Here is a 23,862-nt window from a genome sequence, read left to right as displayed (position 1 = left end):
GGCCAACTGAGTCTTTATTGTAATTGGTTTTATTAACATAAACAAAAAATTAAAGAGAAATGAAAAATGTAAATTTATGCCGTGGGTCCATTAAAATACTGTTTGACGTTTCGGGTGTCATGTTGAAACCTTCTTTAAAAACAAGTTTAAAAGTGATACTTCTAAACATTAGCATCAGTGTTATTATAAGCGCAAGGTATAAGTTTGTTAGCTTCCGTTATTTAATCAATTTTATATTAAACTCAGAAGAATTTAAAATTATCTCGCTTAATTGTGTTATTCCGATCTAATTCCTATTTGAGGTTTAAGTTCCTATTACGTACCACAATTGCTGATGATGGGACAATTAAGTCAATAGGTGTTAAATCAATACGCCATTATTTGAATAGGTTTGCAGTTAATTTAGCTAGCATTAGTATACACCAACACTGTTTAACTTTGTTAAATCATTACCGATGTTATTATCATCTAATACCGAACGATAACTTCTAACTTCTTTATTTTATTATTTCTTACTGCTTTCAGCGCAATACCTTTTTCAGAGAACATTTCACTTTAACTAATTGTAAGACGTTTTAAATATTTTCTGATGCTGGAATAAAACATAACTTCGTAAAATCTTTATAAACTAAGATCTTTAAAAAATGTATAACTTTATCTTTGTGCTACAAACACAAAAAAACTTTTCAACGCTTTCTTTACACCTTCTAGAAAGAACGATAGAGTTTGTTTTCTCTGACAGAGAGAGGAGGTAAAAAATTAATTACGACTAAGCGAAATCAAAAAAGGTTGGAAAAAACCGAGAAAAATGGTTTCGATTGTGACGCGCCTAATTGGCATATCGATTTTTAACCAAGTGGAGAGAGTCCCGGGCTCGCGGGCAATTTAATTTGCACGGGGGGGCCCTTCTGCAAATTGCCGACAGATCCCCCCGCGCCTCTGCCCCAAAATGGAATTCATTCGTCGGAATTGCCGCTCAAACGCACGTCCTCCCCGGATACCCACCACAACATCGGATCGAGGACTCTCAAACCCGTCAGAAACCGGCAGCATCCGCGATAAATAATTTTTCGCGTCTTATCGACCACCAACCACCATATAAACGACGCTATTAATAAATGTTCCTTTGATCCTTTTGCTCACCCCTTCTTGTCTCCTCGTTATCGTCATCACCGACTCGGTCGTCTTTGTCATCGTTTTCGTCATTTTCTTCGAACCGGTTAAAATCCGACGAGTCCGGCGCCGAGTAGCGGAAAGACGATAGTAGTCGACGGCTTTGTTATAATAATATAACCTTCGTCGTAGCGAATTAATTGGACTTCTCTTACTCCTTTTGGCTTCAAGATTCAGGAAATGTTCAAGAAGCCGGAAACGGAGGTAATACTGATAATGACGTTGAATTTGGAGGATCTGAAACCGAAATGCGGGCTTATTATCTCTAAGTTGTCATCTTTGAAGATTATCTAAAAATAAAATGCTATTTACTTTAAACTGTATTATTATTATTAGCAATCTTTTAATTGGAGTTAAACAAAAAGAAATTGATACCTCGATACCACTTAGGTAGATTCTTAAATTGACATCTACAAGTAAAACCACTAAAAGATACAGTTAATGGTACTAAAAGGCACTTAAAAGGATTCCTCCTTCCGATTCCTTTTCTATCTTTATCTAATGCGTGGATTTCATTCCAGAGTATTCATAGTTCGCACAATCATGAAACAATACGGCGAATTTCTGTGTATATGTCTTCGGAATGGTTGATTCTTACAGGAGTGATGGTAGAAGGTCATTTCTCTATGATGGATTGCTCTGGGTGGTTGTTAATCACTTTGGTCCCCCACAAGCTAGTGTCTTGTATTGAATTAATGCCCCTCAACGCGAAAACCGTAAAAATCCATTAGCGGTTCATTAATTTTTGATGGAAGACTCGGTTTGATCTCAGATTAAAACGTATAAAATTTAATAGACGATTACATTTTTTTTTGATTTGGCGATTGCCTCGAAGGTATAAATTATTGGAAATTTGTTTTATAATTAAACCGAAATTAGATGATTAATATTAGCTGTAAATTCAGTTCAAAATAAATAAGAGATCGTCTCCAAAGCCCGAAGGGAAGGGAGAACTAAACGAAAAATGAGAGATGAACTAAGAAAAGTTACACTATCTCTTCCTCCCGTTCGAAAATTAGCAGTTCAATCGGGGAGTCACGATTGTATCGTTATTCTTGGATTTTTGCTTATTGGACAACGAGGAGCAGGTCACGTCGCAATCTTACACCTCTTTTAAACTCAGAGAGAAAAAATATATAACGAAGGAAATAAATCTGAACTTGAACGTTTTAGTAAATATAAATGCTGAAAAAAATGTCTGACTTGTTGACTCAAATTACAAGAAACGACGATTTAATACTAAAATAATCCAGAAATTACATATACAGATACATAAATAGGTATTATGAAATCTTATAATATGCCCCAAATATGTTAACTAAAGTTTGATGCAATTAACTCTTAATTGCAGATGAGTCACGGTGTACGAGAAAGAGGATAATAAATTTACATAATGAAAATGTGCATAGATGCTGATGAAAATTCTTGTTTTAAGTATTTCCATAATTGCTTTGAGATATACGTTTAAAAAAAGAAGTTTTGAAATTGTTCGGCTTTAATTACACTAGTCTACAAAAAATAATGTACATTTGACAGCGAACCTGTGAACCTGGAACCCGAGTTTACGATACTTTGGTTTTATTAGTACCATTCGATAGAGAATCGTTTGTACCCGTTTGTACCACTCTTGTTTACGTTTGTACCTCAATCGATTCCAAAATACAGCGATTTTTTGATTTTTCAGAATACCGCTGAAAGTGTGTATTTTCGTTATTAATACAGATATCGCAAAACTGTCGATGGAATTCGATAGAGAGTCGTTTGTACCATTTTTGTTTTCGTTTATACCTCAACCGATTCCAAATTTTACCCTGTTTTGATTCTTCAGAATATAGCTGAAAATGTGTATCTCCGTTATTAATACAGATATCGCAAAACGGTCGATGGTATTCGATAGAGAATCGTTTGTACTCGTTTGTACCACTTTCGTTTTCGTTTGTACCATCCGGTTTTGTAATTTTTTTACAATCGGTGACTCCACTTGATTTATTGTGGTGAAAAAGTGAAAGTTGAAACTATGTAAAAGACAAAGTCAACGTTAACAGGCCTAACAGTTTGGAAATTTTAAAAAACGGTATTAGAAATATAATGGCTGATATCTCACCAGAAATTCTTAGCAATGTAATGGAAAACTTTACCCAACAGCTCTACTTCTGTCAAGAAGTTGATAGACGGCACTTTAAACATCTTATTTAGCGTTGTGGTCCAGATTTTGTAAATGTTGATAATGTTTAAATAGCAGTTGAACAGCGGATAAACTATCAACATTAACCCTGACGCCATTTACGACACACGGCACTCAATCTGGTAAAAACAGAAGTTGCTAAACACAAAAATAAACTAAACTAAAAGGAACACCAATTTTAAAATCTTTGGTTGTACTATCAACATTAATTAGAGAAAGAAGAAATGGTTCTAATATTTTAGTACCACGTTTGTCAACGTTGTACCACGTTGTTATTAAATTTTTGAGGTAACTAGATTCAATAGACATTTACATTTTTAGCTTTTTTCCTTATTTACCGTTAATTAGATAATGTTTTGGTAAAAGTAATTACACTCTCGAATGCAGAATAAAATTATCTTCAATGATATGAATTTTCGATGTCAATTTTGACAAAAAACACTTGTGTAGGTTTCCTTATAAGGTGAGGCCGCTTGCGACTAAGCAGCTACAATGTGTTTTGTGTTGATATGGTATAAATTGTAGTGTAGAATCTATGGTAGAATAGCATAGATGCATAGATACTATGTACTAGTAGAATTGTGCAATAGCAGTTACCTACCCATTCGTAACGTCATCAACGGATCGTTGGGGTGCACCTATTCCCAGGATGTAGCAGTCCTCTTAGACTCTACCGTCCTTGAATCTTACTCCCTAAACGCACCTTAATGATAAGCAATAGTCAGGAAACCCCCATCTTATGTCAACGGTATTCGCACCGCGTTATTTTGTTCGCACCATACCTTCAGTTTATTAACGTTTATGTTTAGAGGAGACATTTACAACTACGACAAACCCCTTACCTTGCCACTGAAAAAAAGCTGCTCCAAGAGTAGTATAGCAATGGGGATTCCGTCACAGAGTTGTCATCGGATGGCACCTGAGGGTTTATCACTCGTTAGGGTGAGTTCTTCAGCAGCGCAAGGGGTAGTAAAGGAATCAATGGTCAATTCTGTATGAAATATGTCTCTATATACAGGGTCCGGCAGTGAAAAGGAAAGATTTGAGGTAGGGTTTACAGCACGCCGCGAAGTGATGGGGAAGAAAGTAGTCGACTTGCCAAGACCTGCATGATTTGCCATTTAGTTTACAATGAAGCGTTGGACGGGTGAGCATCGCGGTTACGCAGTTACCGCGATGCCAGTTAGTTTTTCAAAATGGTGAGACTTCGTCAAATGGATGCCATTTGATTATTCAAATCGATTGTATCATACATAGCTGTCAAGCCTACAAAGGTCACAAAGGTATTTGGTTTGAGGCATCTTTGAAAGCCTGTTTCGATGTGTGTGCTAAAGTTAAATGATGAATTTAACGGTCCTGAATAGATAAAAATCCAGTCAGTTTTTATACTTTTTGTGAAAAAATCTGCAGTTCGCTTGGTTGAATTACCGTGCTTAAAACCAAAAGGAGAGGTATGGCGTGGAACAGGAATAGAAAAAATTATGGAGCATCTTTTTAAAGATTGAAAAAATAACCAAAAAAAGGATTTTTGAATATATTAGAATATCTATACCAACATTTGATTATATACTCCAGAAAACATTCAGTCGTTTAGCATTGAAGGGGCTAAGTCTTCAAGTTACACCAGAAAAGACACTAATCTTAACGCTTTAGTATGTAATAAAAGACAACAATTAACTCAAAATACATTTTATCGCTACTGCTATTTAGAAGTGTTTGAATTTTTAGGATTCTAAACCTGAAAAGTCGTGTTTGCTTTTGAGCTATATAAATTATGTTGGATCTGTTGTTGTAGTTATATCAGTGCGGAGCTCTAATGTTTTTAAGCCATCCAAGTGGTCAACGAAGATCTTAAATTAAAAACGAAGTGCTTGATAGACTTAAAAAGAATTGATAATCATATCCCTTGTCTTCTTTTTCTATGTTTAATATGGCATCAATCCTTTTTCTTCTAACTCAAATATTCTTTTTTGGACATCGTCTTTTTTCATTATGGCAGTCAAGAAACGGTGTGCAGGACGGTCGGAAAAACGCTTCAACATCTTCTGTTATGATGAAATCTTCTTGCGTAAAAGGAGGTTCCAGATTTTGGGTTTTGAGCTCGGAAAAATGACGTCCTCTATTAAAGTTTTAAATTTTTTTTCTACCTGGAAGAGTCCTTCAGGTTTTCCCATTTTTTCTTATATTCATCTGCTAGAACTTAAAAATGTTAATGTATTTGTTTAAAAAGTGTGTTTTCTTATAGATTTCTAGCTACGAGAGCCAACTTGAGACATCTAGCTTTCAAATTTGGACTTAGAAGACAACATGATTAACATGATTATTTATGACACATATTCAGCGATTATATGAGAGTCGGGACCTGAAGCAATGCCCCGTCTCACGAAAGAGCTCCTTCAGATTGTCTCCAGATATACGTTTATAGCAATTTCCGAACGGTATTGGAGCAATTGATGAACGCCATTGTGCATTGAAATATCCTCCTCACAGTGGATCAAGTTATTTTGACTATCTGAAATACTTTTCGACAATGATAATAAGCAAAGTGGAGTAGGAATCTTTACGGCCATTGAGTTGTTCTGGCTACTGATTTTAGAGAATTATGGCATTATGATAATTATTGATTATGATTATATTATTGATTTGGACAGTGCTTCCACCACACCGCTGCTATAGTATCTGATCATATTGACTTATCGTCTTTGTTTTATTGTGTGTAATATGCAGTCATTTCTGGATAAGCAATTATCTACTACTCTTTCAATCTAAATTTTGGTGTTGTTCTATAATGTGTTGGGATCTTCCGAGTATTCTGATTTTGGTATTGTTTCTAGTTGATTTTGCAGCTGCTCCGTCTTGTTTGTAATTTACCTTAAAATGTATCTTTCGCTTCTAAATAAAAACCCTTAAGCGCCATGTCATGTCCATAATACTATAGATACGGCGTGCGTCATCACCGCGTCATGCTTAGCAACAACTATTGTCTACTATTGTAAGTGTAGGTTTGTTTAGAGTGGCTATGACGCGGTAATGATGTGCGAGAGCCAATTCGTTCACTGTGTGAGCATACCTTATATTTATCTAGCTTGCTTTAGATTTTGTTTTGTACCTCGAGTAGATTGTTGAAGTAAAATATCAACGTCATTAGTTCAGTTTGATTCATCGCTTGATTATCAAAGTCAAAGTTATAGTTTAGAATTAGGTACTCCAGCAGAAGTAGCAGAAATCGGAAATCGTTTAAGAGATCGTGTAACTTCTGAAAGACTTGTCTGATTGAACTCATCTATAGACACCATATTTATTTGTATTATTGAAAAAAGAACAGCAAAAAAATGATAACAGACGCCACAGAAAAAATAATATCATGGCAATAAAACCTGAATCGCAATGAACTATTAAAACAATACAAAAAGATCCCTATTAATAAACGTAAAGACATGCCATTATGAAGTATGTGCCATTGACTTTGACACGTTAATTCAAAAAATAAAAAAAATCAACAAATACTTCTTAAAAAATGATTAGGGTGTATAGAAAAAAGTTGTGTCCTACGAGAGATACGGAAGAAATAAAGAAAGCAAGAATGAAAATATTGCATAGAGCAATAATCGGTTCTGATGCTCCTGTAAGATAAAATTAATTAAACTAAGCACATTAATTATTATATTTGTTTAGTATAACAACCAATTTGTTGAGTTAACCATGGTGGAATACATTACGTTAATAATAATCCTTGAATGCAGCTTGGGAAACATTGTTTTATTTGTTGAGATGGTAGTTAAACATGGACCGTGTAAGTAACATATTCTTCATATTATTTATTTAACTTATTTTAATCATCTTTTTAGTTTTCGTGAGTCTTGCGTATATTTTAGTAACAATCACAGTTACAATGCCGTTTCACATGCTTCTAATGTTTTTGGGAAGTTATTCGAAGCAAAGTTTTATTACCATGTTTTCTTGCGCTCCGTTATTTGAAGGTTTAGGTTACGTCGTGGCGTGGATTCGCCTCACCGCCGAATTGTACAGTTGTTCGACAGCCGCAACAGCCTTATTAGTTTTCTACCATTGCCTGACCAGCCAATTCAAAGCTACATTTTGTAACGGAGTAATTAAAGCTTCTCGTCAAGGAGTAATTTGTCTACCGGTCCACATAAACCACGTTCGCAATTACACTTGTTCGTCTAAATCTTTGATCAGACATTATTCTGCAACTCAATATTATATAAAGTTAGGTATTTGTTATTTATTTGTTTTTCTGATTTTTAATATTTTCGTTTTTAGGAAAAATGTATTGAATTATGGGTTACTGAAACATTCCACACTCCCGATTGTGAATAAACCACTTTTAGCGTTCCAATTTGTAACTTGGCTCTTAATATTTATATTATCTTTGCATGGTATAAAACGACTAAAGAGTATGACGATTAATCTATATTTTGTGATTACATTCGTGATGCTTTTGTCGATTTTCATATCGCTTTTTCATAATCACGATATGGTTCATGTCAATAGAGCCGTGCTGTTTGGACTGAGAACAAATTTCTTTACATCCGATGTAAGTGATTTATAATTATTAAAACATATAAGTTTCAGGAGATTTTAACAATAAGTGTTATTACTAATACAACTAGATATTTCTGGGTTATACTATTTATTTCAGCAATGTTTGATGTTTCTTGTGCCATATTGTAACCTTCTTCAAAAGCAAAGTAAGGTAATAGGAAAAAAATCTTAATAGGAAACGTTAACGCTAAGATGAGAAAAGAAGACCTCTATAATGAGAACAGACTCATTCTATTTGCAGTATGAAGAAATATGGTACCTACCATGCAGAATCACAAGCAAACACACAAATATTACGTGGAAATCGCCCAACTTGATGTTCAACCAAATCGATCACTGCTTCGTACAGGCGAGGCATAGCTCCAACACATTGAATATAAGTTCATTAAGAGCCGGAAACATTTATTCGGATCATTCCCTAATAAGGGCGAAAGTAAGATCTCGAATGTCAAAAAAAAGCAAAGCACATATCGCCAGAACTCAGCCTTGATCAGAGGTCAAGGCATGAAACCAACGAGAAGCAAGGATGATAGGTTTGATCAAGACTGCAGAGCGGCGTCTAGCGCAAAGAACGTGGTGTACCGATAGCTTCATCTGAGAAAAACAATACTGGAAACACTGTATAAAGAGAAGAGGCAACAGGAAAAGAAAATACATACAAAGAGAAAGAAGAAGTATGCGAACAAAAGGATCCAAGAAATGGATAGCCTTACGCTGGAGAGAACTTCCAGGTCATAAACAGACAAAGAGTATGATACCTCAGGAAAGGGGATCGTCTAAGGTGGCTCTTAGGCTTCCTGACCGGCATTGCGCCTCTAAAATACCACCTCTTCCCTATTGGACAAGCTGAAGATCAAACTTGTCGACTTTGTAATTACTGCTGAACATATACTGTGTGAATGCGTTGCCAGACGCCTAAGACACAAAATATTCGGTAGAGTTTGCCTGACACCTACCGACATAAAAGAACAAGACCTTGGAGTAATACTAAGGTTCATGAAGGACCTACATTTACCCTAAACCTTTAGAGGGTTTAACTTACAATAGATTTTAAAGATCGTGGTGACGTTAAGGAGCGCTCCCCTCAGCCCGGCAGCAATAATAATAATAAATAATAATAAGAAATGGTGAGGTCAGAAAATTTTATCAAACGTTAAACCGTGTGAAAAAAAGATTATGCTCAGAAGCGCTATGTGAAAAGATAAGGGAGAGAACATATTAAACGACTCGACGTAAAATTACAGTGAGATTGGAACTCTTCGAACAGTTACTAAATAAAGAGGGGATAGAAGGAATTACAAACAGTCTATAGACGGTACCTTTGGGAGCGTCTATAGACTGTTACAAAAGACAGAACAAAATCAAGAAAAATTCGAGAAAGTAAAGCTGCAATAAAAAAACAAAAAAGTAACGAGAGTGCACGTTCAGACAAGATAAAGGCCGAACTGATTAGGGGGTAGGGTAATGTTGGCTAGAGAAGTCTGGACACTCATATCAATGATATGGCAAGAAGAAAGGCTTCCAACACAATATAACAAGAGTAATCTGCCTGTTACACTAAAATTGGGAAAATTACAGAGCCCTTGCTAAACGAACCTATAAATTGCACACGACTATACTGGGAGAAATAATGAAGCCATTCACCGAGAGTATGTTAGGGAACTACCAAGTAGGCTTCCAAGCTCCTAAAAGCCTTAAAGCAGCTCGTCCTCCTTAAAGCAGCTCGCAGTTCATCACTATCAATCTCTGGTACCTCCTACGAGTCCAGATTAAAGATGATCAACGTCTTATCCTTTACTATGTTGTCCAGCTTTGCAGCTTTTCACCGTGCTGTATAATTTCACAACCAGGCCCTAGCCGCGCTCCTCACGACGCTTACGTCTTTGTTCGTCTTTAGTAGCGCTTATCGATGCGTACGTAGGCTTGGATACATTTTTCAGAGATTCATCATCGGACGAACTGAACTTTTCTTATTAATATTCATTTCATAGTACAGTATTTCATTGAGATTAATTTATGTTTTATGATAAGTTGTTTATAACGTTCTGAGTAAAGAAAATCTCAGGAAGTTAATCCACGTAAATCCCATCACTTTTTATGTATATGTATAATAAGATCTCATAAAAACGAAATTTCTTCTCTCTAGTCACTAGGTTACATATACAGGTCTCTCACGTAACTGGTTCGTTAGAACTTTTTTAGGTTCCACTATTCATAGAGGTTTGAAATTTTGGTAGCATGGGTTGTTCATTCTAAACTTTCAATCTAAAATATTTTCAAGATGGCCACCACTTCCCGTCTACCGGAAGTAGACCACAACTTCGTTATTTTAAATGGAATGCTATAGTTTTTATTACACCTTTCAATTATACATAAAAAAATATGTTGACTTTGATAAAAGTTGTTGGTACCTACCATTTTTTGTTTTCGAGTTATTTTCATTTTAAGCTTTTTTTGGCAAATTTCACCATGCTCTTTAAAAGCCTATATCTCAGTTAACGATCATTAAAAAAAAACTCTAAATTGGCACGATTACTCTTCAGATGTTGCCAAATAGATTGTCATTTCTTGTATCAGAGTATCTTATACAGGGTGGTCAAAAATTGAATTACCGTTTCTCCATATTCAATAGCTAGAAAGTCGAAAATTTTAAATGGAATACCCCGTATTTTTTTACCCTATCAGAAAGGGAATTTAATTCTCTACAAATTATCTATAAACATTCCTATACCTATTTATTGTAGTTTCCCTGATATTGGGACATTAATCAAAGCATGCACGGAATGCGGGAAAACGTTTGATTTTTTTATAAGAAGGCAATGGAATTTTGACAGTTTTTGGTCCATATTTGTGTTATTGTTGTTGTTACTTACTTTTGATCACGAGTGAAAGTCATTGTATATCATGGCAAATTATTCCAACGCCGATATTTTAAATTTGTTTTATATTCGTGGCAATGGATATAAACGACGATCTCCAGATTTAACACCATTGGATTTTTATTTGTGGGGTCACTTAAAAAATCAAGTGTACAATTCACCGATCAACACACGACAAGAGTTGCGTGATATAGTGATGCGTGCACTACGTACTATTGATGGCGACCAACTTGTACGGGCCACAACCGTAGAAGTCGAAAGAAGAGTTGAAAAATGTTTAATGGTGAATGGTTAGCATATCGAACAGTTTTAATTTTTTTATAATTTTAAGTTTTTGTTTTTTTATATGTTATTCATTCTAATTTCTGTTATTAAATTGTTGTTTTTCATTGTTTCATTTATTCTTTTTGCTGTTGGTTATTTTTGGTAAATAAAAGCGAGCAAGCTAAAGGTTATTCAACCATAGTTAATTGTAGAAATAATACCAATAATAGTTTAAATAAATTAAACGATGAACTGTCAAAATGTCTTAGCCTGCTAACAAAAACACAAACGGGCTTTGGGATTTTATGTCTGATTTTGATTAATTTTCCAATATCAGGAAAACTACAATAAATAGGTATAGGAATGTTTATAGATAATTTGTAGAGAATTAAATTCCCTTTCTGATAGGGTAAAGAAATATGGGGTGTTCCATTTAAAATTTTCGACTTTCTCGCAATTGAATATTGAGAAACGATAATTCAATTTTTGACCAGCCTGTATAAGATTCTCTGATACAACAAATGACAATCTATTTGGCAGCATCTGTAGAGTAGTAACTTTTATCAAAGTCAACATATTTTTTTACGTATAATTGAAAGGTGTAATAAAAACTATAGCATTCCATTTAAAATAACGAAGTTGTGGTCTACTTCCGGTAGACCGGAAGTGGTGGCCATCTTGAAAATATTTTAGATTGAAAGTTTAGAATGAACAACCCATGCTACCAAAATTTCAAATCTCTATGAATAGTGGAACCTAAAAAAGTTCTAACGAACCAGTTACGTGAAACACCCTGTATATATATATATATATATATATATATATACATATATATATAGGTGACATAGTCAATTGATAAAATTAATGGACAATCTTGGTGTTGAAGTCAACGGCATAGATTTTCTGTTTTGATTACAAGCAGACAGAAAAGAATCACGTTTAAGGCGACCACAAAAAAGTACCATAATAAATCTAGGAATACGATTTTGGAAATTACAAATGAGAGATACAGCAAATGGTATCCACATGCTACATATTAAATCCCACTTGAGAAGCAAGTGCAGCAAGCACTTTCAGTAAATTTATGACGAAGTTACTGTTCTAAATCATAATCACGAGATATAAGATACGCTACTTGCTCACGCAAACAACAATTTTCAACAACCTAATCAAGGTGTTCATCTTACTTGAACGCAGTTCAGATTGCATATCTCTGACCATCTCATAGATGGGATTCTAGGGTATGAGCAGGAGCGAGGTGCTTCCTACCTCGCTTGCTGGATCTATAATCATAATACTTCCGGGTCTCTATATACTTTGAAGGCAACTCGTTCAATATTTTGTTTGATATAGCGCTTGATGATTAACAAAATGATTACTTCAAAATACTTCTCAAGCCTATATTAACATCCCCACAAAGAAAGAAGAAAACACGTCTGCAAACCTTCAACTCTCTTCATCACCTGTATAGTAGTTACCTTTCCTTTGGAAACCCATATTGTTCATTAGGTAGACCTTTTTCCTGCTTAATTTCTTTATGAACCCTTCCTCTAGTTATTAGTTCGAACAGTATATTCAACTTAATGTGCATGCAAATTTGTCTTGTTGCCACGCTTTTTTTCAGTCCTTCCAAGATCCAAGAAAGAACTTCTCCTTAAGCATGCATTGTACAGATAGACTCAGTTCCTCTATGTCTATTAACGGAAGTCGTAATTCTATAACATCTCTTCTGCCAATATTCTCCTAAGCTTTACAAGTAATTGATTTAACTTCTTAATCTCGTTTCTGAATCATTTATAGAGTACTATATCTCGTTAGCTCTCTTTTAAGCCTAATTTTTTCCACTAGTACACTACTTAGTCGACAGTTAAGCATAACCTCGATTTAGCACACCACCTCTTTCTTACTGCGCGTGTACTACTTATTTCATGCCTAAGTAGTTTTGAGCATAATATTTTTTATTATTAACACTTTATTGGTGTGTAACTAAAATGATTGAAAGTGATTTAAAACTGACGATTGCCGCCAAAATACTAAATGCTTGTCACATAGTCAAGCAATTGAAAGCAATGTTATTTATTTTTCTATGTAGAAAATTAGTAAATCTATCAAAACTTACAAATCTCTTAAGTGTAATTTTAACAAAATAGCTACGATATAACCAAAAATGTTATAAATTAAATTAATACCTTAAGCTGTATAGTTGAATACACAAACTATAGCATATTTTATTTATTTGTTGTTTTCATTATTTCAGTTTTGGTCAGACATATTTTTATATACTGTGAGACCAACCGGTTTTGGATATATAATCTGGCTGTCAACGATCAAACCAAAATCGATAGACACAAAATTTGCAATTATTTTAGCGTCGCATATAAAAATTGTCATTTTCTCGTTCATCGCCTGTACAAGTTCTTTAATATGTCAAGAACTCCTGTATCATTTGAAACTCGTCAATTCAAAATGTCTAGTAATTACCGGTAAGTACTTTTTATTTATTTAATTTTTTCTTCATAAGTACTTTATTTTAATTATTAGTTCTACGACCGAATTCATAATCAACTAGCTAAAGTGACTTATACTAAATTACTTTTAAAATAAAAATACAAGCTAATAGTTTATAAAATAAAGTCTCTAACACTTCTTATGAAATCCAGCACCACACCATATTACACTTTTTGGTTGGCGTCTTTTACAGATTGCTACTGATACTTCTTTTGGAAAGAATCATCAGCAGCATCTTAAAATGTAATGTGGCGTAGATTTTTAATTAGTGGTGATAAAGGGAAAGCATTTTGATCGATGTACTTATTTTTATTATATAAACTAGATTATGTCATATGTATATCCTGCAACCCCGAAAATAGAAAGTGGTTTTGCTCTACTTTTGGTCTGTTTTTCAATATTTGCGGAAAGCCAATAGGTGATTTGCCTAGACTCTCAACTGCCCACCCATAGAAGAATTGCTGTATAGTTCACCACAGATTGGGCCAATGCAATTATCAGTTTCTGCTCTTCCACCCAAAATGAATAAAACGATAGAGGTTCTTTCGGGACACCATCGAGGATTTGCAATTGTTTACCTGGGTGAAGTAATTGTGTACGGTTTCATTGGCAGAACACCATAAACACCTACACTTAGCAAAAATACAAATTGGGTGCTATGACCATCGATTATCTGTGTCATTGAATTACAGTTGATGTAGTGGAGTTACGAGATCGACCAACAATAAACAGCTTGAGCTGTTGTTTATGCAAAATTTATTTTCCTGCGTCGTGACAACACATCGTTAATTAATTGATGTAAGTGTTAAGTCCACCGACTAACCTTTTGCACGAGCTATATAAATTTAAAATTACAAACAAATCGGGGATGATTTTTTATGGAATAAAGCAGTTATGGTATTACCTGCTCAGACACCAATCAGCAGTACATTATGAAAACGAGCGCTACAATATGGTGCTCTAGAGTACTTTCACAAAATCAACAGTGATTTGAATCCGCTTTTGCACATTTTGGGAAGATATGCTTCGTAGATGCTGTTGCTGCTGATGGGTTACACTATAAAGTGATACATTCGTCTCATTTTCCTGTTAATCTTGGCAATGACTGATACATGCTGCATGATGAACTACTGCGGAGACGATATTCTGACGATCAAATCCAACAATATGGAATCGACTTTCGACGGACTTCTCTTTAACATCTGTACCTCATGGTACAGCTCGGCAAGAAAAAAAACTTTGCCTCTGGCTTTCTCAAGCAGGACCAGAACGCTCTAACTAAAAAATACGATGGCATGTCCACATATAAGATCACTGGTTCAATCAATTCTACGCTAAGGCTGTACTAAGGCTGTACCCAGATCATGAGGCTGTACTACAGCCTCATCATCTGGGTACTACAACAAATTGCAGTACGAGATACTAGACTTCGGAAATAGTTAAGGTGTATGTGTGCAACCGAATCCCAGCTCCTCCACAATAACAAGAATCACTCGCCTTGTATAATATAGTGTGTTGAGGGAAGGAATATCATCAAATCATCGCAATTTCCGAGATCATTACCCTAACTAGAGAGTAACATACAATTCAAATGCAAATTAACAGCATATGAGATGAATTACCAGGTTAAGAAAACCTTGAAGCTGAGAAAACCAAAATCGCTCATTTAACGAGAATAAAATCCCACAAGATATGAAACCCTCTAAATTGCCGATATCGACATTGTTGCCGAAATGGCTACCAAGTATTTCGTTGAGGTTGTCGATAGCAAAGTTATGCTTACCAGTCAGATACAGATAGGGTAGACAAGACCGCACCAGCCGCAATATTTTTATCACTTAATGGCATAATTGGGGAAATAATAGTATCTAAACGCAAATTACTGATACTGCAGGCAACATAGGTAACAGAACTGTGTGAAATCAAAGAACGGGGTTCACACGATTGGTGAAGGAGTCTCGGAAGCAGCATAAAATGCCGATTTCTGGGATGAATAAAACTGGGAAATTTTTCACAATCTACTGAAGACGCACCAAGAAATCCTACCTCTACGTCCCCGTTCGTGTTCCTCAGGAAATGCAAGGCTCTCACTAAGGCGTCTTGAAACTTGAACACATCGGCTAAGTAATGGTAACCCCTATAGAAGAATCTTTGGTCTTCCAAGTTGGGTTTCTTGACGTTGAACAAACCGTATCCTCAAACGTCCCTGGTCAGAGAATTTAATAAACATACACTGAGCACAATGCTAAAGAAGTGAGGAGTCAAGCTCTGATCTATATACTCTGTGTCTATATAATACATACTCAAAACTGTACATAGATAGTCAAAAATTAGAGTCGATAAAACAGACATCGATTATGACAGAGAGTGTAGAAAATAAGTTGTAAGTATTTTAAAGAAAAATACTGAGGAAAATCTTTGTTCCAATAAAGAGGGATGTGATATTAAGAAGGCGATACAACATAACCATATAACTTAACCAGCTGTTCAAGGAATCTCAAAAATTGTCAGCTTGAAATACCGCAACGTGGCATGAATGAGCCAGACGAATAAGCAAAGCAAGAGATTATGAAGGAGGCTACAAAAACGAAGGAAGCACGAACACAACGATTCATGTGCGTCGGAACCTGGAAGAGAGTCCCTCAAGAGAGTGTTAATCGGCAGTACTGGAGGCAAAAGATAAAGAAGGCCAAGGCTCTATTTGAGCTGTGGCGCCATAGGAGTGAGAGAGAGGTTGCTTAGAACAGACTGAACTGGGCAGACAAGGCCTGGAAGGAAGAGAAAAACAAAATGAAAACCGTATGTGCCAAACATCACAACACAGATAGGATCAGGATCGGGAGGAATATACATGGCGCTGTTGATCACTGACATCAAATTGTACCGATACTTGAAAACATGATTTTGTAGGATAGGTCGGTGAATAGATTACGTCACATTTTGCGTTATGGCATTGAACATATTTGCTTCATATGGCCCTCCTTGAAGAAATGGAGAATTAGACTTAAAATTATCTTAAATATGTATACTAAGGAACATACTATGAAATAGTACTATGAAATGCTTTAAAAAAAGAATACTTTGAATACTAGAAATCGTTGGCTACCTTATTTGCAAAGGTATCGAGATTATCAACCTCTATGTTGAGCCCTCTATGTTCTGACTATATTGTTATTAAGAAATCTTTTTTTTTTCTATATTATGCATAGCACAACTGTATAACACCTAGTAAATACATACTAATTAGTTACTTATTTTTAACACCAAATTAAACTAGATAATGTTTTGTAGCTTTTCCTAGTGGTCCAGTCTGCTTTACCCATAATAAAATTGATAAATATTGTCATGTTTTTACCGTTTTAAGACCGAAACACAAAACACACTGCGATACGCGGACCACACGTTTAGAGTATTATTGCTTTTGTTATAATTCGGCACTATTGCTCGCGTTTGAATCAACTAGGGCACTAAGTCACTAAATCGAACGGCTTCATCCTCTGAAGGCAACGCAGGACATCCTCGTTGTCGAGAAGCTGAATGGCCTCGATGTTGGGATGATCGTGCATTCTCTTCTCATGTTTAGATGCGAATGATGCAATTTCTGATGACACCGATGCTACTTTCAAGTCGCGATGGAGGTCGGTGTTTCTTATATACCAGGGTGCATTCACTATACACCTTAGTACTTTGTTCTGGAATCTTTGAATCAGACTTGAATTTGTCTTGCAGGTACAACCCCGCAGTTGGATTCCGTGTGTCCATTTTGGTTTTAATACTCGCTTGTATATTAGTAACTTGTTACTTAGTGATAGCGTTGATTTTCTGCCAATAAGCCAATATAGGTGTCTAAATTTGATATCAAGTTCCTCACTTTTTTTTTGACATGAGCTTTCCATTTGAGTTTGGCATCCAGCGTCATATCAAGATATTTTGCGGTGTCGGCGTAAGGGACAGCATTGCCATTTATGTGTACTGGGACATAGTTTACTTTCTTATAAGTAAGGTTTATGTATGTCGATTTATTTGTATTTAGTTTTATTAGCCATCGTTTGGTCCAGTTTTCTATTAAATTTAAGGCCAATTGTAACTTATTTGCTGCAACTACTTCATTTTCTGCAACAGCCAAGATCGCTGTGTCATCTGCGAATCTAGCTGTTAAAGTTTCTGGTACCTGAGGAAGGTCGAATGTGTAGAGTAAGTACAGGGTGGTTCAAATTCGATGTCCGAATAGGCTAACTCGAAAATTATAAGAGTTAGAAGAAAAGTAGCTGACATGTCATGATCTCGTTTTTCGAGAAAGTGCTAATGCCGAAAACCTCATAGCGCTATCGTCTTTTGTTTTTCCGCTAGAGGCCAAAATTGAAAATATCGTAAAACCCGCAAATGTAATTATCTTGGTTATTATTATTATAGGTGGAGTATTATAACTAAGACATTATATGGACACTTTTTTACAGAGAATTTGATGACGTAGTCAAAAAAATGTTGTCGGTTTTAGAATTTGAGATATTATCACAATGTTCGTTTTTTTAAATGGAAACAACCACTGATTATTCGCTTATTAAATTCGTTATTTTTTTCTAATTACAAAAATATAGGGTTCGAAAGGTCTATTTGTTATTGTTTTAGAATAAAGCTAAAAATAAACTTTTTTTATAAAATTTCCATCTATATAGTGTCGTCGACGAAATTAAATTTACAGTTTCCTGTAAATTACGGTACTATAACTAAAAATTATTCTACTAAAAATTTATATAAAATTTACTTTATTTTCTAATATGTAACATTCTAACATGTTAAACTTTTCATAATCCATCTTAAAAAACAGGATTTTTAAAGTGACACTTCTGAAAATTTTTGAATACAAACAAGTGTTGCTATGTTTATTTGAATTAAAAAAAAACATATGGCACCATCTATCAATAATTTATTAAGTCATTTAAGAATAATATTAAATATTAATAAAAAATGTGAAATAATGCAGTCTATTCCAACTTTTGTATAATTACATATATAAATTAAATAGTTCAACAAATATATTTGTTTCAAATATCAGAAATATGTTTTTTTAATTTTTAATTATAGTACCCTAATTTACAGGAAACTGTAAATTTAAGTTCTTGGAAAACACTAAAAGAAAAGTTAATTTTTAGCTTTATTCTAAAACAATAAGAAATAGACCTGTCAAACCCTATATTTTTGTAATCAGAAAAAAATATCGAATTTAATAAGCGAATAATCAGTGGTTGTTTCCATTTAAAGAAACGAACATTGTGATAATATCTCAAAATCTAAAACTGAAAAAATTTTTTTGACTACGTCATCAAATTCACTGTAAAAAAGTGTCTATATAATGTCGTAGTTATAATACTCCAGCTATAATAATAACCAAGATAATTGCGCTTGCTGGTTTTACGATATTTTCAATTTTGGCCTCTAGGGGAAAAACAAAAGACGATAGCGCTATGAGGTTTTCGGTATTAGCAGTTTCTCGAAAAACGAGATCATGACATGTTAGCTACTTTTTTTCTAACTCTTATAGTTTCCGAGTTAGCCTATTCGGACATCGAATTTGAACCACCCTGTACAGTGATGAACCGAGCACACTTCCCTGAGGAACTCCGGCTCGTATTTCATGTAGTGGTGAATAAGCGTTTTCGTATTTTACTCTAAAATATCGATCAGAAAGATACGATATTAATAATTGACTGTACATTGATGGTAATATTTGGTCTAGTTTGTAATTTAAACCATCTAACCAGACTTTGTCGAAAGCTTGTGCAGCATCTAGAAATACGGCGGAGCAGACTTTATTTTCTTCCATTGCTATTTCGATAGTATTCGTTATTCTATGCACTTGGTCTATTGTTGCATGTTTATTCCGAAACTCAAATTGATGTGTTGGTATTAGGGCTTTTTCTTCTATAACAGGTTTTAGTCTTTTTAATAGTAATTTTTCAAGCAGTTTTGATTGTAATGGTAATAATGAGATTGGCCTATATGATGTAACACCTGTGGGGGTTTACCAGGTTTTGGTATTTGACACACATTATTTCAGCAACTTTCCATATGCTTGGGAAGTATTTCTGTTCGCCCGTTTTGGTAGATGTTTCAATGTTTCTCTATTAATTAGGTCATACTGATTTTTTTATATTTAGTTTTTGTATTTCATAATACAGTTCTTTCTTTTCTCTGCTGACCACTTTGAATTACGCTAGGAACACTATTTAGCATAGTTGTTGGACTGTCTGATGTAAAAGATTCTTTCAGATGTTCAGCAAGAAAATTAACTTTTTCTTGATTGCTGTTAGCCCAATTTCCATTATTATTTCGAATTGGAAGTGTATGTGTTTTTGGAACTTTAAGTTTTCTTGTTGCCTTCCGTCAATCTATCGTCAGTAAGGTCTTTTCAGTAATTTTGAATATTATTATCTTTGTGGCTATATGTTAATGCTCTTAATTCGGCTATTATTTTATTTAATTTAGTTTTATGACTAGGAATTCTATTGGTTTGCCATTTCTTTCTCGCTTTCCGTTTTTTTGCAATTTTGTCTCTAATGAAATTAGGATAAATATTAGATTTAGGTTTTGGTGTTAAAATTGGTGTTGAGGCCCAAGCTGCGTTTTGTATGTCTTTTAAGAACTTTTCTACTTCATTGTCAATGTCTTCGTTTTTCATCATAAGAGCATTAAGATGAATTTTATTATCTAATGTTTGTTGAAATAGATTCCAATTAGTGAGTTTATTAGTGAGTGATAAAAAGGGTTCTTTGTTACATACTTTGTTATTTAGAGTAATAATTACTGGTGAGTGATCTGAGTTCAGCCCTAACTCTTCTTCTATGTTTACGAAGTTAAGCGATATATTTTTCGTAATAAAAAAATCAAGCAGGTCCGGAATTTTACTTCTATCTATTGGCCAGTAAGTTGGCTTCCCAGTGGAGAGCACCTCACAATTTAGGGCCACTATTGCATGGTTCAGTTCTTTTCCTTTTTATTTGTCAAGCGAGAACCCCAAGACATATGTTTTGCATTAAAGTCTCCTCCAAGTATAAATTTGTTGTCAAAATGTAGTAGAATTTCCCGATAATCTTCTCTTTTGACATTATGTCTCGGTGTTATGTACGTTGCTCCTACAGATATTAAGCCATTAGCAGTTTGAACTTTTACCACTGTAGTTTGATGTCGTTCAGTACTAATTGTATTGTTCAAATAGTGGTCAATATTCCTTTTAATAATAATTTCACTTCCACCTCGAGCCGTACTCGGGTGAATTGTGTGATAAATATTGTAATGGTTGATTCGCTGGATGATTTTGTCCACAGTTGAAACATTTAGTGTTCACCAGCACATTTAACACATCTCAGATTTTTGTGGCAGTAAGCTTTGGTGTGGCTCCAACTTAACACCTTTTGCACTGGGGCATTTGTTTTGGCTTTCTGTACTCTTCGATTTTGACACACATTCCTAATATGTTTGTTATTTCATGGATTCTTTTTACATCCTCGAACGGTGCAAAATCCGAGATGTATAAAGGAAGAGACTCTTTTGTTCTGTATTTCAACATTTGGGTTACTTTACAAATGTTATACTTGCGCTCCATTAAGAAATCTAATTAAAAAAAAAACAGATTTTTTTACGTATCTTTTATATTATAACGCAAAGGTATGGCGGTTAGTGTGTAGAATGGTGTAGACAGTAAAACTCCCATATTTTTACCTAAAAGTTAGAAAAACTCATTAAAACTATTTCTGGGTTTCCCTTTACATTCCACGATTAATAAAAACACATCACTTCGGCATCCGCTAAAGCGAAAAGATGTATCCCATAGTTGTTGATTTTGAGAGCGTTTACTATCGTGGTACTTGTAACACCTGATCCAGGTGAGCAGCTTTTTTTAGCAATTTTCAACGTGCACCTATGATGGTATACTAACTAGTGAAGATTTTATTACACAAGTTCAGAAATTATGAAAATAAATTATTATTTATTGATATACAGAATACATTGATTCAAGCACCTACCAGCTTTCGGTAATATACTCACTTCACAATAATCGAATTGCTGCTAATTGTGTTAATTAGCTATATTAATGAATGTATCAACATCTTTATATTTATTGATATTCCAGATTTGTTTATCTAAAAGTTCTATTAAAGTGCTTAAAGTTAATTATGTATAAGTTTAAACGAATATATTCTTAATCTTTTAATGATAATGTGGATCATGAAAACGGGCATAATAGTTATTTATATTACAAGTGGGCTAGAAACATAATTGCATGAGTGTGGAGAATTGCACGACGAGGTCGTAGACCGAGTCATGTAATCACACCGTACTATTATTATGCTCTAGCCCACGTGTGATATACAACATTTTATCTACGACTGCTAAAAATTACTTAAAAATCAATTTCTTTAAAAAGGTCTATTTTGGCATTTATAAAAATATTTTGAAATTATTGTTGACAATTTTGAATTAATTCCAGTTTCAATAACATGTTTACTCATCTGGAATAAGTGTTTCGAAATGTCAAAACATAACAATTAATGTTTATAACAAATAGTATTGTTTCTCTTTAAATAAGTAGCACTTTTTCTTTTGTATTGTTGCTTGTTTCAATAAATTAAGTCTGTTCTAATTGGGCTAAACATCCGTTACGTAATGAAACCAGTGCGGTAATGAACTTCATTACGTAACTCAAATCACCTCAGACGAGTGTGGTAATGATGACTTATCCAAGCAGTCGTAGATAAACAATATTAATTAAAATTGTAGCATTTAACAACCCAATTTAATTTAATTTTATTTTTCTGTTACAGGTTTCCATATACTTTTCTCCTTCATCCCCGATATTTTAGACCAAACTGGAATCCGTCGATTAACTATCCCCATTTGGTACAGCGGCCTTTTTTACATCGGTATTCTAGCACCACTTTACAATGTAATCTGTCTTTCTGATTCGATAAGCCAACGTTTCCCCGTATTAAACCGTTACAAATTCTACGTTTACTCTGCGATTTGTGCCGGAAGTTTTCTTTTCAACGTAGTCATACTTACCAGCATCGGCGGTTTCTTTGTCGCCTCTTTCAAACGATGTTCAAAACCGTTCGTCGTTTCCGGATTATTTTTACTTTTCAATACGGTTCTATTTTTCGCGTATTCAAGTCGACGCATATTAGACGATTATTTATTTACTTTTGGAGTAAATCCGGAAAAATATTGGGTAACGTTTTGGAAAACTTCGCCTATTCTTGCTATTTCCGTATTTATTTTCGTCGCTTATAACCACGAATATCGATCGTTTATATGTGGAGGGAGAGGATATATTCCGATTTTAGCGTATCTTTATGCAGTTATGACGTTGGCTCCGGTTTTGTTAATTGGAATGTATCGGTGTTGCGTTAATCGAGGAAAAAAGGATGAGAAAGCTATTGAAAGTAATGAGAAGTGGAGTCCGTTTAATCCTATCGATAAAGAAAATAGAAAGAACTTTTTTCCAAATCGGGAAATACGGTACAGGATGACGACGCTCAAGTGTAAACATCGATGCAGCCGTTCCTTTCCGGCCGAATATCAAAAATGGTGTCGTATTGAGCACGTTAAACTGGATAAGTTAGAAGTTGAATGGAATGCCTATGTTGAAAAGATGGGAGATGTTTCAATGGAGAGTACGACAATGGACGAAAGAACTGTAACAAAAAGTGTGATTTCCAGTGATAGTTGAATGTTATGAAGACTTTTAATATATTATATACAATATCTACGAATTTTGTTTAGTAAGATATTTATCTTTCTGTATACCATTTTGATAGGAAATATAAATTTTTTTCTGTCAGATTTATTATTATGTTTGATTATTTGGTGTATTGGTGATTATATCTTTATAATGATGGGGAACAATAAAATAAACCATTTAAATCGAATCGTTTAACCTCCAACAGTGATAAATAAAACTATGAAAACATCAGTTAAAGATTAGCACATGGAACGTGAGGTCCGTGTATAAACTTAGTAAAATGCATAATAATACATACGAAATGCAAAGACTGATGCTCAACATCTTGGGAATCAGTTAAATAAGATATCTAGGTTTTGGCCCAACAACAACAGTCCCAACAAAGTGCAACATGCCTGTACTTCTCTGGTAATAAAGATAATCATCACAGACATGGTGTTACAACTATTGTCTTAAAAGATATTATGACGTCCGTCATCAATTTTGTCCTTGTCTCAGACCCAATCATGCTCTTACAAATACAAACCAAGTGAAGTAAACTAAACAAT

General features: G+C 34.5%; 1 protein-coding gene across 1 annotated transcript; it reads left to right on the top strand.

Annotated features, from left to right (window-relative positions):
- Window positions 1-6,517: 6,517 nt before the first annotated feature.
- LOC111428655 (sodium-dependent nutrient amino acid transporter 1-like) lies at window positions 6,518-23,419 on the top strand. The gene is made up of 6 exons (XM_023064296.2): window positions 6,518-6,983; window positions 7,034-7,151; window positions 7,207-7,588; window positions 7,643-7,916; window positions 13,325-13,550; window positions 22,398-23,419. Exons 1-6 carry the CDS (start codon window positions 6,876-6,878, stop codon window positions 23,300-23,302), a joined length of 2,013 nt encoding a protein of 670 aa, XP_022920064.1. The 5' UTR covers window positions 6,518-6,875; the 3' UTR covers window positions 23,303-23,419.
- The last annotated feature ends 443 nt before the right edge of the window (window positions 23,420-23,862 follow it).

The sequence above is a fragment of the Onthophagus taurus genome, chromosome 3 (genome assembly GCF_036711975.1).
Source record: "Onthophagus taurus isolate NC chromosome 3, IU_Otau_3.0, whole genome shotgun sequence".
In the NCBI taxonomy this organism is placed as follows: Eukaryota; Metazoa; Arthropoda; class Insecta; order Coleoptera; family Scarabaeidae; genus Onthophagus; species Onthophagus taurus.
Note: the sequence above shows the minus strand (reverse complement) of the source record. Positions and strands in the feature narration are given on the sequence as shown.

Coding starts and splice junctions, on each gene's coding strand:
- LOC111428655 (XM_023064296.2), top strand. CDS start 6,876: ATGATTAGGGTGTATAGAAAAAAGTTGTGTCCTACGAGAGATACGGAA. Junction 6,984..7,033: donor TAATCGGTTCTGATGCTCCT/GTAAGATAAAAT, acceptor ATATTTGTTTAG/TATAACAACCAATTTGTTGA. Junction 7,152..7,206: donor GGTAGTTAAACATGGACCGT/GTAAGTAACATA, acceptor TCATCTTTTTAG/TTTTCGTGAGTCTTGCGTAT.